The sequence below is a fragment of the Pelophylax lessonae genome, assembly GCF_965119305.1.
Source record: "Pelophylax lessonae genome assembly, chromosome: 5".
NCBI lineage: Eukaryota > Metazoa > Chordata > Amphibia > Anura > Ranidae > Pelophylax > Pelophylax lessonae.
Window position 1 is genome coordinate 482613867 of NC_138772.1, and position 16062 is coordinate 482629928.

Genomic DNA, 16062 nt, shown 5'->3' on the forward strand with positions numbered 1-16062 from the left:
GAAACCTGGCCCTTGATGGTACCTCGGGAGTACCCCACCAGAGACACAACTGATGAAACACCGCCGGATGAAGTGACCATTCCTCCTGGTCCAACGTCTGTCAACTGAGGTAATCCGCCTGCCAATTTTCCACCCCAGGGATGTGTACAGCAGAGAGGGCTGGAACGATTAGTTCTGTACACATTAGAATGCCGGCTACTATGTCGGAACAATCACCCCTTGAAGTAACAAGTCTTGCACTGCCCCAAAGAGATCCCCTAAGCGATCTGGGGACAAGTGCAGTTATGAAAAGTGAAGAACCTGTCCAGAGGATATTATCGAAACTGGATCTTGTAGCTGGAGAGAATGGCTTCCTGGACCCACTTGTCCTGTATCAGGGAGGTCCACGGACACCTGCAAAAAAGTCCCCCCACTCCAGATACAGTTGAGTGTGCCCCTTCACGCAGAGGAAGCCTTGTTCGCAGTTCTGACAGAACCCTTGCTTGCCGAAACAGGTCCTCTTAGAACCTCCGGCAGAAGCTAAGAAGGGCTTCTGCGACGGGACTCTTTACCCTTGGAAGCCTGAGGAAGAAGAGTACTCTCCCCCCCCCCCCGTGAGGCCTTTGATGTTGTCATTCACGGAAGCTCCAAACAGGTGATCCCCACAAATGGAAGATCAGATAAGGCCTTCTTAGAAGCCTGATTCGCAGACCAGCATTTCAGCCAGATAATACGCCACAGGACCACAGCTGAGACAGACAGTCTAGAAATCAAGGAAGCCACATCCAGAGAGGCGTCACAGGCACACTGTAGCCCTTGGACCAACTGATCGGCCAGCTCCGCAAAGGAAGGGGGGGAGCAGTTTCCCCTCCATGTCCCGGCATAGAAGTTTTGCCCACTCCGTCATAGCTTGCGACACCAGGGCAATAGTAAATAACAGCTTAAGTGCCGAACCAGCCACAGTGAACATATGGTGGGTCAAGGCCTCCGACCTCCTATCAGCCAGATCTGAGAAGACCGGGGACTCTTCAAATGAGAATACGGTGGCTTTATTCAACCTGGTAACCGGGGAGTCCACTACAGGAGTAACTGTCAATTTTTTTATGGAGGGACTCCTCATAGGGGTACCACATTGCAAAACGCTTAGGGATTTCAAAAGGTATGTTTCGGGCACCCACACTGTTTTGTGACAATATTGTCAAAGAAGGCGGGAAAGGGGAACACCTTTGCCGCTTTGGAGGACCTGTGGGTGCCAAAGGGGACTCGCGCCTCTGATGCAGCGTTAGTCGCATCTTCCATCTTTTAAGTTTCCCGCATTGATATAATAAGTGCATCCACTAGCGCCTTTTCATGTGTGGCTAGAGATGCAGAGGAGTCATCCTCACTATCTGAGCATGCAGGGTACGTGGACACAGCCCCCGAATGGTAACTCGAATCCGCGGCAGCTGAATCAGATTCTGGATCTGATGAGACAGAGGAAGCAGGTGAAGGTCGGGACGCTTTTTGCTAGCTTATTTGCCCAGGACCAAATCTACCTTGGACACCAAGGACTCTAGGACAGCCCTCAGTGCAGTCAGTTGTTGGGACCCGGAGGGCCAACAGCCTCTGAGAGGGGATCAGGTGGTGAAATATGCTCCAGGGACTCCATGAATGGAGAGGGAAACCCACACAAAAAAGTATAGAACACTGCAAGGGACACTCCACCGCGCCGGCGGCACCACAAGGCCCAGCACAGAGCACTACCGCTGCCACAGCAGAGAGAGGGAGAGAGAACCCCACAGACTTACTCACCACCACCTGTCAGGTACTCACAGTACTGAACTAACGGCACAAAATGCGGCTATCAGGAAGAGGAATATCCAGGGATCAGCAATAGAGGCGGAGGAGGGGCTCCCATCGCCGAATCACCACCCATCCGGCTCCAAAAACATGACCGCTGCTATTTGGGAAACCTAAAGATATCGGCCACGAGGCTGCACAAACTTGGCTGCCAATCTGTAGCATAAAAGGCTACCGGAAAACGGTGGCCCCACGCTGCTCCCGGGGGCCACAGGGGGGACTCTGAAAGCTCTAAAACTATCCCAATAGGAAGGGGGGCACTTGCAGGCACCCCCACCAGGCCCATCCTCATCCCAAGGTTCAATCATTCTGTTGCCAGTGGCACGCCCCCCAACCTTCATTGCCGTTGACACGCTCCCCCCCACCTCCATTGCCAGCTCAACACCCCAGGCCGACCTAAAAAGGTATCTCCACCCGGGGGAGGGGGGGTGTGGTCAGATGGGGGGCCTGCAGAAGACCACCGAGAAAGAATGGAAAGCTGACTGGGAGGGAGGGGAGCCCGGGGGGGTCCGACCATCCCAGGGAGGGGCCCACATCCACCCCAAAACTCTCCAGGGGTAGAGGAGGGAACAGCTACTTGCCACAACAGGAACAGGATGGGCACCACTCCGGACAGACCACCACTCCATCGTAATTTGGGTGCTGTCGGCCAGGAGTAATCGCTGTGACTCAGGCTGAAGACAGTTCTATGCGCTCTCGGGAGACATTTAACTTGTGGGCCAGCCCCCATCCAGTAGGGTTATGTCACGGCCAACTAGTGCAGAGCTGCAGACTGCGTGAGCTCATTGGCAAAACGGGGGGGACCTTCTGGATCTAGATTATCCAGTCCATCGCTTGATTGTAGCTCTAACAGGAACAAAATCATAAAAAGAGGAAAAAATTTGATTTAAAAATAAAAAATTGCCAGGACCAGAGATTCCAGGAAGGAACTAGGTCCTTACTCCTAACTAGGCAGAAATAGCAAAGAGTGGGAGTATACCCCCTGGGACTGCCCCCTAGGCATGAGACTGCCCCATAGGCATAGTCAAGTTCTTTTCTGATTAGTATCCAACTCCTGTAGGGGGCATTATAACCCATGTAGTCAAGAAGATGAGGAGTCAATAAACAAAAGAGAAACACTGATTTTAACTTGTAAATAACAAGTGTCAGTGTGATGTTTCACATGCTTTGCGATATGCCTTTAAATGTTATATGTATTCTCCTGCCCCTGGTTCCTCCCCTCCCCTTAGCTCAGTTTATCCTGTATGGATAGCTCCACCCCTTTGTTCATTTTTCCCACTAATGCATCTCAGCCTCATGTCTCATTGAGTGGATCACATTATGATCTTTTGACCTATACGATGTTCATTGTTGTAAGATGCTCACAGTTTATGGATTAAACTTCACAAGATCTTCAAGGTGTCGTCTGGATCAAGTCACTGCCTGTAAATTCAGCTAAGATTGAGGGTATTTGCTAGCTCATCACAACTAGGTTACAGAGATCACACTTTCAATGCTTAGACTGGAGAGGCAGAACAGTCAGGAATAGCCCTGGTCCTTAAATGGTTAAAGTGGAAATATGCTGCAATGGTCACCAAAGCTAATGGTATCCGACTTATCAATTTGAGCACTTTGATCTTTGTTTGACAGCATTCTTCATTTGGACCTGCAGTCAGCTTTGCTTGCCCTTGCAAAGAGGTAGATGGGCATATGACTTCAAAGTCTTTGCCTAAAATGAACAACCTTAGGCAACACAAGGGTTAAGACACAGTCCCTTGAAAGCTTGACTAGGAAATGTTGAGACTATGCTTTCACTTTGCCCTAATCTTGTCAATCACCGGATGTAGCGTTAGGGAGGGGCTGAGGGACACCATCAGTTGCATGGTGTCACTGATAATAGTGTGCAGTTTCAAGCACTGATTGCAGAAAAACTGGAGCAGGGACAGAAACCAAATATGGTGCAATACATTTCTGAAAGTGCATGTAGTTTATGGCCAATTAGTGAATTAGTGTACAGTCATAACTCCAAGGGTGAAATTACACTTTGAAGCGCACAAAGATGTTTAAAAAAATAAACAAAAGAGGTTTTGAACCTTCCACACTGTTCAAATTATTTGCATGAGGGTGCCCCCCCCCCCCTTCCCCAGGGCCTTTCAATCTCTAGCTGGTTTTCTTTTTAATCACTTCAATACAGGATACTTTTACCCCCCTTCCTGCCCAGGCCAATTTTCAGCTTCCAGCGCTGTCACACTTTAATTGACAATTGCGCGGTCATGCAACACAGTACCCAAATTATATTTTTACCATTTTTTTTCCACACAAATAGGGATTTATTTTGGTAAATCACCACTGGGTTTTTTAATTTTTTTTGCTAAAAAAAACCAAAACAAACAAAAAAAGAGGCTGAAAAAAAGAGAGACTGAAAATTTTAAAAGAAAAAAAAAATTTTCAGAAAATTTTGTAAGTAATTTTTCTCCTTCACTGATGTGCACTGATGAGGCTGCACTGATGAGGTGGCATTGATATTGGTGTCCACTATCAAGTAGATATAGGAGGAGTCCCCTGCAGTGCATAAGCACACCTTCCCAGCAAGGAGTGTTGTCTCCAAGGGTAAGAGAGGCTGGATTCACCCCTTTTTTATGGATAGTGTAGGACCCACTGATAATGGGGTACTTTGACGCAGTGGTGGGCTTGAGCACGATATGGCCATATGGTGGGACTAAATCCCCATTTTTATTTATGGATTGTCTCCATATTTGATAGTCATTTCTTTTGCATGTGTGCGCTATTCTTTTTTAATATTAATATGCAGCATTGATGGGCACTGATAGGTGGCACTTATGGGCAAAAAAGGGCAGCACTGCTGAGCAGGCACTGATGGGTAATGAAAGGCAGCACTGACTTGCATCACTGATGGGCACAAATTGGCATCACTGATGGGCACTGTTGGAGCTGCACAGGTAATCAAGGCACTGATTATCAGTGCTCTAATTATCTGCACAGGTCTCCCCTGGGAGGAAATGCCACCGATTGGCTCTCCTCTCTTCACACTCTGTCAGCGTGAGGCGAGGCGAGCCAAAAACCAGCATTTCCTTGTTTATATGTGATCAGCTGTGATTGGACACACTGATCACATGACGCGGCTCTTTAACGAGATCAGTCCCAGTGACAAAGCATGTCGGCAATCAATACGCTGCGCTCCCCCACAGGCGTGCATGTGCGGTGAGACTAAGGTGACATATGACGTCGCCCCAGAACAACAGAGAATCCCGCCCGCCTTCATTTGTCCATACGACAGGCGGGAGGTAGTTAAAAAAACACAAAGGTGTCTACGTATACAAAAAAAATAAAGAATTGTTGGACGAATGTCACAAGTGTATTAGAAGCCACTAGATAGAGCGGCCGGACGCTCAAAGGAAATTATCGTATTAAGCCAAAAATCATGAAGGCTAGGCATCCAAATAATTTTTTTTAAATATAGCCCTTATAGGAATATTCACCAATCTTATAACCGAAACATGAATAATGTCTCATAATTATTCATTAGGTTAAAGCAAAGGGATAGTTATTCTGGATACTAACAGAGTATCTCTGTTTCTTTTAGATTACAAAAAAAATCCCTCAAATTATTAGATGCCGCTAAGATTATAAAATGCCGCCAAAAAACTGTGCAACACCAGCAGTGGAAAAATTGCAAAGATTTATTTTATTTAACCCTTTGCAGTAGATTTCAGCTCTTAAACATTTGCCCCTTCATGGAAAGGTTTAAGGACCTTGCTTTCCAGAATTGTCCTCAGGTCAGCCCTATTGAGTAATAAGATTTTACAGGTTCTGTTCAAAAATAAAGAACAAGTATAGGCAAAAATAATGACTCAAGCAGGGGCGTAACTACAGGGGTTGCGGTCGCAACCGGGCCCCATGCTCCAGGGGGCCCTGTGCGGCTCCCCTGTACACCTGGATAGGAGGGGCAGCAGGGGCCGCATGCAGAGAAATCACTGCCCTCCCCTTTCCTCCTGTAGCTTCCCCCCCCTACTGAGCTCCCCCCCCCCACTGTGCTGCCCCCCCCTACTGTGCTCCCTACCCTCTCCTGCCGGCTGCTGCAGGGGATGTGTCACAATAGAGAACCAGGAAGGGGTCGGTAAATAGGTAATTTACCAGCTCCTTCCTTTTCTGAATGGACAGAGTCATAGTCAGTGACATTGTAAAAAAATAAAATAAAATGATAAAAAATAATACAATTAAAATACCAAAAAAATAAAAACAACTGACACCAGTGGGTGAACTTCCAGGATCGTAAAGGTCACACTTGCAATCGGGCCCTGGCATTCCGCCACTGTGGGGAGGCCCCAACATCGCAGGAAGGTGGCCCACTGCAGAACTTGTGAAAGGGTCCCGCAACGAGAGTAAAGGGCCCCAGGATCAGTGGGAAGAGTCCCAGGCTTGAAGGGAAGGGCCCCGGCCAGGGGTCCAGGGGGCCCTTCATGGTTTCCTGCACCGGGGCCCTGAAGGTTCTAGTTACGCCTCTGGACTCAAGAGACCAGATATATTATCTCTTTGACAACACACCACACTGACCGATCAATATCTGATCACTGGGTTTTTTTTTTTTTTGGATCAACTTCTTCTGGATCAACTGTGGGTATAGAACTGTATGACTTTTTTTTTTCTCCTTTGTTGGTTGAACTAGATGGACTGGTGTCTTTTTCAAACCGGACTATGTAACTATGCAATAAACAGGAAATGTATTACAGCAGATGCGGGGGGGGGGATGGGAATCAGACATGTCCTCAGTACTAGGGTTGGCTGACACCTACTTATTATTTGCCTTTTGCCTGGATTATAACCACTGCATATATTTACAAACACATCTACCACTTTGTCTTCAACATTTGTCTCCATTTTCTCGCTGAATTACTTTCTTTGTAAACACATCTGGTGCCGTCTGATATGTAGACACACTTTAGTGTTTGTTTTCTCCCATCATTTTTCTCTTTTTAACATAGTTACATAGCTAGTGAGGTTGAAAAAAAAAAAAAAAAAAAGACACCAGTCCAACCTATGAGTGTGTGTGTGTTTTTATGTAAATAGTACCTTGTATACCCCTGTATGTTGTGGCCCTTAAGGTGCCCATCCAATAGTTTTTTTAAACTATTGATGCTTCTCGCTGATACCACAGCTTGTGGAAGAGAGTTCCACATCCTTACTGCTGACAGTATAGAACCCTTTACGCAGCTTAAGGTTCAATCGCTTCTCTTCTAATGTTAGCGAATGGCCGCAAGTCTTTTTCTATTCCCTTTCACAAATGACAATTTTTTATTTATCCTTAATCAGCATACAAACAGATAAATAAAACTACACAATTACAACGCCCCAATCTTTACCTAAATCACAAAACATATAACTATTATCCAGTTAGAGTCGGTTCACACGAAGGCGACACTACTCTGCACGACTTCGGGGGCGACTTGTGCATTACCATGCACCACGACTTCGGAGCGACTTGCAGGTACTTCACATAATGGAAGTCTATGCAAGTCTCTCCGAGGTCGCCCTGAAGTAGTACAGGACCCTTTTTCTAAGTCGGAGCGACTTGTGTCGCTCCTATTAGAACGGGTCCTGTAGCGGTCAATGGACCGCGAGGGAGCGCGACTTGTCAGGCTGACAAGTCGCCTGACAAGTCGCGGCAGTGTGGACCGGCTCTTAAAGAGGTTGTAAACCTCAAAAAAAAATAAAAATAAATAAATAAATAAAAACCTGAATGACAAAGGCATAATGAGCTAGTATGCCTCACCTACTAGCTCATTATGAAATACTTACCTTAGAACGAAGCCCCCGCAGGGCCACCTGCTCACCGCTGACACGGCCAACATGTTTACCCGTCTTCCTTCCTGGTTCACGTCCTAAGGCCATCTGATTGGCCAGAGCAGCAAAAACGTCATCCCTTAGACTGGTGTGGCCTGGGATTGTGTGCAATTATAAAGGGCGCCTTGACTGAAACAAGGTTGAAAAACACTGCTATATAGATAATACTGAGCCAATAACAGTGTCTGCCCCAAATGAGCTTACCATCCACTGTCACACAGGCACAAAAACTGAACCGATTAGCATTAAAAAAAAAAAAAAACGACACTTTGGCCATTCAGAGTAACAGAACACTGGGGCAGCACTGAACTGGGTTCTGAGAAAAAGGGGGTTCTAAGGCAGAGAGGGGGTGTTAAAGGGGTACTGAAGAAAGGTGCTACAAGACACTTGGGGAAGTAAGGCGCTCTTGTGAAGTGGGTGGCTTCCTTAGTGGCAGCAGTGTAAGTACATTACACAAGGTTATTAGAAGTCCCAAAAATGATGTGAGGAGGAGCCAAATTTCCCACTGTCAAACTGGCAGGTGGTGAAAATGGAAAATTTGAGGTGCAAATATTTAAATTCAAACAACCTACTTATGCAACCACATGACCAACTCCTTTTAAAATGGCCCTTACTACATGACAAAAAGGTAAAACATATTTGCACATATACAGGGCATCTAGACACTTTTGCTCAATCCCGGTTTTACAAATCAGCATCAGTAGATGGGAATTTGTTAAAGTCACAGGGTTTCCGTAGACAAAACAAAAAAATAGGCAGAAATAGAGCACTGCCCTAAGGAATATATATATATATATATATATATATATGAACCACTGGGGATTGTTAACGAAAATCATAAATGACTCAAAAATGTTGTTAAAATAACAAATGTATTGATACAGAGTAGAACAATACAATTGCAAAAAACAGGAACCATCCACCATCACCAATAAAAAAGACAACGTTGTCTAATTGTGCAACTCGGTGCACCAAGCGCCATACACTCATCAATCAGGTCTCTGTGCTTGAATGCAGCCAGCTATTTCCAGGTTTCACTGCTGCCACGCCAATCAGAACCAAGCCATGTCCTTTGAAAGCTAGCATACATGCAGCTTGGTGTTCAAGCAACTAGTTTACATGCTAGCAGCTGAACCTCTGTGTCTCCTGTACTCCAGCTCCTGTGAACCCTCCAGTAACCCAGTGTCCCAGGTAATTCAGATCCTGCGTTTCCCCGGTGTCCCTGTGAACTTCAGCCTGTATCCAGTGTCCCCAGTAACCCTATCCACTCCAGCCTGAATCCAGTGTTCCTTTGTGACCCTGTGCTCTCCAAAATTCATCCAATGTCCCTGTGTGACCCCCGAGAACCCAGTGCTGCTAAAGACTCTCGTCCCTATATTTTGGTGTCCCCAGCACCCCTGCCTTCCTACACACCCTTGTCACTCCTGCCTCTGTTCTCAGCACCCTTGTATGGACAGGGACTCTCTCTGGTGTATCAGGGCTTTATTCTCCGAAGCCGCCTTTTCCGGTGAGAGGGCTGCAACCGGGGAGCCATCAGCAGCAAAACGTATCAACCCCTGGGGTGCGCTGAAGAATACTTGATGGCTCCTTAGATTCTTTTCCTCAGCCCTTCTAATTAATTTGAGTTCAGAGTTCTCTTTCTTTTGTGACACTGGGTATCCTGCCTCCCTAGTTTCTATGGTCTCTCCATGACTCCCCAAAGTACTCCATGCCTGTCCCATGGCTTATGTCACCATCCAGTCCCAGCTCCTACTGTCAAGTCCTGGAGTGCCTAGTGGGAATAGACTTCTTCCATCACAGCTGGACAGCAGGTTTCCAATGTTACATTTCCCAGGTACCTATTATCTGCCTTGGCAAAAGTCCCATTCATGAATAGTCACTAAATTGTGTGCGAAGAATTTATTCTTACAGGTAACAATAGGAAATCAGATAAGAGGATTTAGCCAATATTCCTTACCTGCAGATTAAGAGATATACTTATTAGGAAACTTCCAACAATTGATAAAATGATGCCAAGGATTTCATTCTGAAAACAGAAAAATGCAAGCATTTGATTATTACTTACAGATACACAAGGCAGACTTATTTGTATAACAAATCATTAATCACAAAATGATTCCTCTCTCCGTTTACTAAATGTTACTTTTTTGGAACAAAGTCAAAAACTGTACTGCAAGCCTGTAGACGTGGGCCGACTGCATATCCAAAGTGAATTCTGTGTATGCAGATTGTAATCCATTGCAGGGTAAATCACTAAAACTGGCCATACATGGATTGAAATGTAGCCGGTTCAGCAGGGTCCCCCTGTTGAGTTTTTCCTATATCCGGAAGCACTGAGTGATCAGTGTATTCTGATGGCAGAGGAGCCTTCCCCCCTGTTGGAATACAACTCAGTGGGATTGCTTCCCCCATCCACATCAAGTGCGTGGATGGTGGAATTGGGTCTTCTTTTGAACAATCCGCTGGTTGAATGAAAAAAAAAAAAAAAAAAATGAAGCATGTCTGGGCTGCCTTAGTAATGTCAAAGGAAACCTGTCAAGAGAAATAAAGTGGAGGCTGCCTCTTACTGGAGGCTGCCATTTTGTGGCTGCTGTCGTTGCTGACCTCTATATAATGTTTGTTGCCTGGCTGTCATAAAAACCGAACAACTTTATTACTTGAAGGCACGGAACTGGAATAAATATACAGACCCAGGGATATGGCTTAATATGCTGTATAAAGGCAGTCCCCGGGTTACAAATAAGGTTCTGTAGGTTTGTTCCTAATTGAATTTGTATGCAAGTTGGAACAGGTACATTGCTTAAGTGCAACCCCAGCCAAAAAGTTACTTTTAAGTTTTGGATAGCATAGGGAAGGGTTAACACCCCTGTAACTCTTGTTTTGCTGTCTGTGCCCCTGTTCACTTCACTTTCTGTCCCTGCGACAATTGGATTTTGGAAATTTTGGGTTGTTGTCGAAACAAGAATTGGTGATAAAGCTTCAGTGGAGACACCTTTTCCCATGAGAACTCTGTGGCCCCTTTCACACGGGCGATCCGATCCACCTGTCAGTTTTTCAGGCGGACCTGATCAGATGCTCCATGCATCCCTATGGGGCAGCGGATGTCAGCGGTGACATGTCTGCTGACACCTGCTGGTCTCCGATCCGATCCTGTCCGTGAAATCCGGAAACCCTATTTTCCATCCGTCTGGAGGATCGGATCGGATGAGAACGGACCTCCTTATTAAAGTAGGCAATTAAAAAGAAGGCAATGTTGATTGAGAAAGTGAAGTTCCACTTTAAAGTGCAACTTTATCCATAACAACTTGATAAAAAAAAAAAAGTTTTTTTTAGCAAGGACCATACATTCCAAATTAATAATTATGCTATCAAAATGAGTATACTAGCATTGTTCCTGTTTCTTGTTTCTTCTTACTGGAGGCTGCCATTTTGCTGAAGCTCAAAACCCCTGAGCAGCAGTAAATCTTTAGGCTGGCAGCAGATTGTCCTCTAGTGGCTCTGATTCTTAGCAAAATGCCAAAAATGGAGATCAACTGAGCATGGGCAGATCAGGGTGAGACAGTGCATTACTGGCTCTTAAACACTACAGGCACTTATTTTGAACGTTTTACATAGCTATACCTGAAGAAGGGGATAGCCTGAAGTGATCTAGCAGGACCTAAAGTTGTTCTAAAGGCTCAAGGTTTTTTACCTACATGCATTCTATGTGCGCAAGAGAATCGGCTCCCTGGGGACTCTCCCTCCTCATTGGCTGAGACAGCAGCGAGAGCCATTGGCTAATCAATCACAGCCAGTGAGCCAATGAGGGGGGGGGAGGGGGCCTAGCCGCGGTTCTGTGTCAGAATGGACATTCAGAGCAGTGGGAGGGGAGCACGCCTGCCTGGGTGCCTCCATTGCAAGCTGCTTACTGTGGATGCACTGGGTAGAAGGGAGGGGCCAGGATCGCCGGCGGGGGAACGGAGAAGAGGAGAATCGGTGCTGCTCTGTCCAAAACCACTTCACAGAGCAGATAAGTATGACATGTTTGTTAGACATGTGCGGTTTGTTTTGTTCCGAATAAATATTTGGACAAATTTTTCGTTATTCGGAGATTCGGATATATCCATATACCCGAACTACAGTATAAACAAACTTTACCGGATGCTCCTAATATCAAAGAGAAATTCGTCCAAATTTCGGAAATTCAAATTGAAATTCGAATAGAGTTTTTTAACTGTAAACATATTTCTGAAATCAAAGACTGTGTTCTTAGTGTACCATTTCAAAATAATGCTGTTTTTGTTAAGCCAAAGATGATTTAACCACTTCCAAACAGAGCAGTTACACCCCCTTCCTGCCCAGACAAATTTTGAGCTCTCACACTTTGAATGATAATTACTCAGTCATGCAATGCTGTACCCAATCAAATTTTTTATCATTTTTTTCACACAAATAGAGCTTTATTTTGGTAGTATTTAATCACTGCTGGGGTTTTTTATTTTATTTTTTTGCGATATAAGTGAAAAAAGAGCAAAAATTTTGAAAAAAAAAAAATCCATTTTGTTTTAGTTTCTATTATAAGATTTTGCAAATAAGTAATTTTTTTTTATAAATTTGGGCCAAAATTTATACTACTACATATCTTTGGTAAAAAATAACCCAAATTAGTGGTTATTATTTAGTTTGTGTGAAAAGTTATAGAGTCTACAAGCTATTGTGCCAATCATTGAAAATTGATCACACCTGATGTACCGACGGCCTATCTCATTTCTCATCTCACCCCCCAAATGACCCCTTTTTGGAAAGTAGACATTCCAGGGTATTTAGTAAGAGGCATGGTGAGTTTTTTGAAGTTGTATTTTTTCCCACAATTCTTGGGAAAATGAAGAAATATTTTTTTTTTTTTTTTTTTACACAAAATTGTCATAATAACAAGTTATTTCTCAAACACAGTATATGCATACTTGCAATTACACCTCAAAATACATTCTGCTACTCCTCCTGAGTATGGCGATACCACATATGTGAGACTTTTACACAGCCTGGCCACATACAGAGGCCCAACATTCAAGGAGCCCCGTCAGGTGTTCTAGGAGCATAAATTACACATATAATTTCCTAATGACCTATCACACTTTTGAAGGCCCTGGAGCACCAGGACAATGGAATTACCCACAAAATGACCCCATTTTGGAAAGCAAACACCCCAATCTATATTCTATGAGGCATAATGAGTCTTTTCAAGAGGTCATTTTTTCCACAAGTTTTTGGAAAATGTGGAAAGAAAATGAAAGCGCATTTTTTTTTTTTTTTTACACAAAGTTGTCAATTTATAAGATAAGATATTTCTAACATATAGCATGTACATAGCAAAAATGACACCCCAAAATACATTCTGCTACTCCTACCGAGTATGACGATACCACATGTGTGAGACTTTGTCACAGCATAGCCACATACAGAGGCCCAACATGCAAGGAGCACCGTCAGGTGTTCTAGGAGCATAAATTACACATCAAATTTCATTACAACCAATCACATTTTTGAAGGCCCTGGAACCCCAGGACAATGGAAACCCCCACAAAATGACCCCATTTTGGAAAGCAAACACCCCAACACATAATCTAGGAGGCATGGGCTGCATATAGGTACAGAGGTACTTGGGTTTTCTGATGGGCTAGAGACAGGTACTTGGGTAATCTGATGGGGTGCAGATAGGTACTCGGGCACTCTGGGCTGGAGACAGGTACTTGGGTACTTTGGGCTGGAGACAATTACTTGGGTACTCTGATGAGCTACACAAATATTGTGGTGGCCACACAAAATATTGACATTTTGGGCCCAATTTGGACATTTCCACTTAGGGGTGTCACGTAAAAAGATATAATAAAATATGTACATAAATGTGAGGGTGTGTACTCACTTTTGTGAGATATATATATATATATATATTATATATATATATATATATATATATATATATATATATATATATATATATATATGTATGTGTGTGTGTGTGTGTGTGTGTATGTATGTATGTATGTATGTATGTATGTATGTATGTATGTATGTATGTATGTATGTATGTATGTATGTATATATATATATATATATATATATATATATATATATATATATATATATATATATATATATATACACATACATACATACATACATACATACATATATATATATATATATATATATATATATATATATATATATATATATATATATATATATATATATATATATATATATATATACACACACACACATTATTTTCAATAAGGTTTATTGCTTTATTCCAGACCATAAATTGTTAAGAAAATATATAAAGAATCACTGTACATTTCCTTAAGAAAAAAAACAAACAAACATTCACCAGTGCACCTTGAATGTACTGCTTTAGCAAACAGCTGAGAAGACAGTGCACGGCTCATCATCTAACTAGAGGAGATCACTCACACAGTTTACTGTTAGGGATTTACCTCCAGGAGCTCCAGTAATGTGTTTAAACAGCAATGCAAACATCAGGGTGGTGTCTGCACACGTTGCACCCAGCACAGCGTACATGACACTATCTACTTACAGTCACACAAGTTCACAGAATTATTCTCCCCAATTCTACTTTCCACCAATCGTGCTCCAGCTGTAAGCATTAGATTTACAAAATGACTTTCTAAATAAAATATTTTCATCAAAACACGGTTTCGTCCTGCAACAAACTTAGTTAAAAATTAAATTAAATTCCCTCATCCACTCCAAACAGCATGGACAGACTATTTCGCAGTGCTGGCTATTGTAATTTTACAGCCGTCATCCGTGGCTGCGAGAATATAAACAGTGCCTGCATCTGATTGGATTAGATCAGCCCAGAATTTTCTACCCAACTTCTTCAGCAAAAATTGTTGCTGACCAGGCCTTTTCTGGAACTTTTGGTTTAAAATCAGTTTAAAATTACCTAGAGCTCCCAAACATTATATATATTTTATATTTTTTTAGCAGCGTCCCTAGAGATTGTTGCAATATTTTATGTAACACAGTATTTTCAGCGGTCTTTTAAACGCAATTTATTTGGAAAAAATATACTTTAATGAATTTTAATTCGAACACCAAAGATAACCCAATTTTTTCTAAAATATAAAAGATGATGTTTACGCTGAGTAAATAGATACCTAACATGTCATGCTTTAAAAAAATTGCGCATGCTCGTGGAATGGTGACAAACTACCATACTTAAAAATCTCCGAAGGCGAAACTTTAAACATTTTTTACAGCTTAACTTTTTGGAGGTACAGAGGAAGTCTCGCTCCAACGTTCGCGGCTCACATGTGTGGTTTGAACATCGTTTACCTATGCTGCCATTGCAACTTACACATGCGTTCACCTTTGCGCAAGCAAGGAGGGATGGGACGCTTTATATATATTTTTTTAATATATTTTTTTCTTATTTCATTTTACATTGTTATTTTATTTATTTTTTGGATCACTTTTATTCCTATTACAAGGAATGTAAACTTTATTTGTAATAGCAATAAGCCTTAAAAAGCAAAAGATCAAAAAAAAAAAAAAATCTTTTTTTTTTTTACTTTTGCTTTAAAAAACAAAAAACAAAACAAAAACCCAAAAACAAAAAATGATTTACTATGGCCGGGAACCAGAAGTAACGGTGTGACGTCGCTCTGGTAAGCCAAGGGAATAGAGACAAATACCGCCAGCTTCTGATCACTCCCAGGCTTCGCCGACTGGTTAGGTAAGACCAGAAACTACTGGGAAGCGGCGGGAGGGGATGTACCCCTTCCTGTGGCGAATCCGCCCGTGGCACCACTTTTATCTGAAAAAGAATAGCTAGCTGCTGCGATAACCCCGGTATTTAATGTCAAATAAATTACGTATTTTTACTATAGGTCGGACGGCAAGTGGTTAAAAAGTCAACTTTTGTAGAGCCAAATGGTGCCAACAAGGCCACACAGCACAAATGATGGCTAATTCAGCAAGAAATGGCTGACACTTGATCCATGTAAAGAAGATCTAAATGCTAAAATATCAGAGAAGCAAAAGGAATTTTAAAAAATTGTAAATTTGCAACTCTCAAAAATAATAGCTAGTTATTCATGAAGGTCCTTGCTCAGGCACGCCCAGTTATAGTGCGATATTGCTCTGTTCTCATTTTCCAACTGCAATTACATTGTCACCCTGTGACATACTCATCCACTATGAATGGCATTACTAACATACATTATGCAGCCATGCCCACTGTTGTCACCATCTGGAAACCAAGCCTGAGAAATGGCATGCAGCCATTACTGGATTGTATGTCAACAGGAAGTAGCTGTAAAGGGGATGCGTGAGTTCAGCAGCACCAAGATGCAACAAAGGATGAAAATAAAAAAAAATTAAAAAAAAGGTCAAAAC

General features: G+C 43.0%; 1 protein-coding gene across 2 annotated transcripts in view; it reads right to left on the reverse strand.

Annotated features, from left to right (window-relative positions):
• The window catches only part of NIPAL2 (NIPA like domain containing 2), a 191647-nt gene that overhangs the window by 143437 nt on the left and 32148 nt on the right, over positions 1-16062 (reverse strand). For both annotated transcript variants that reach the window (XM_082259221.1, XM_082259222.1), the window contains exon 2: positions 9617-9685. In XM_082259221.1, coding sequence (XP_082115347.1) covers positions 9617-9685 — 69 coding nt within the window. The remainder of the gene's footprint in view (positions 1-9616; positions 9686-16062) is intronic.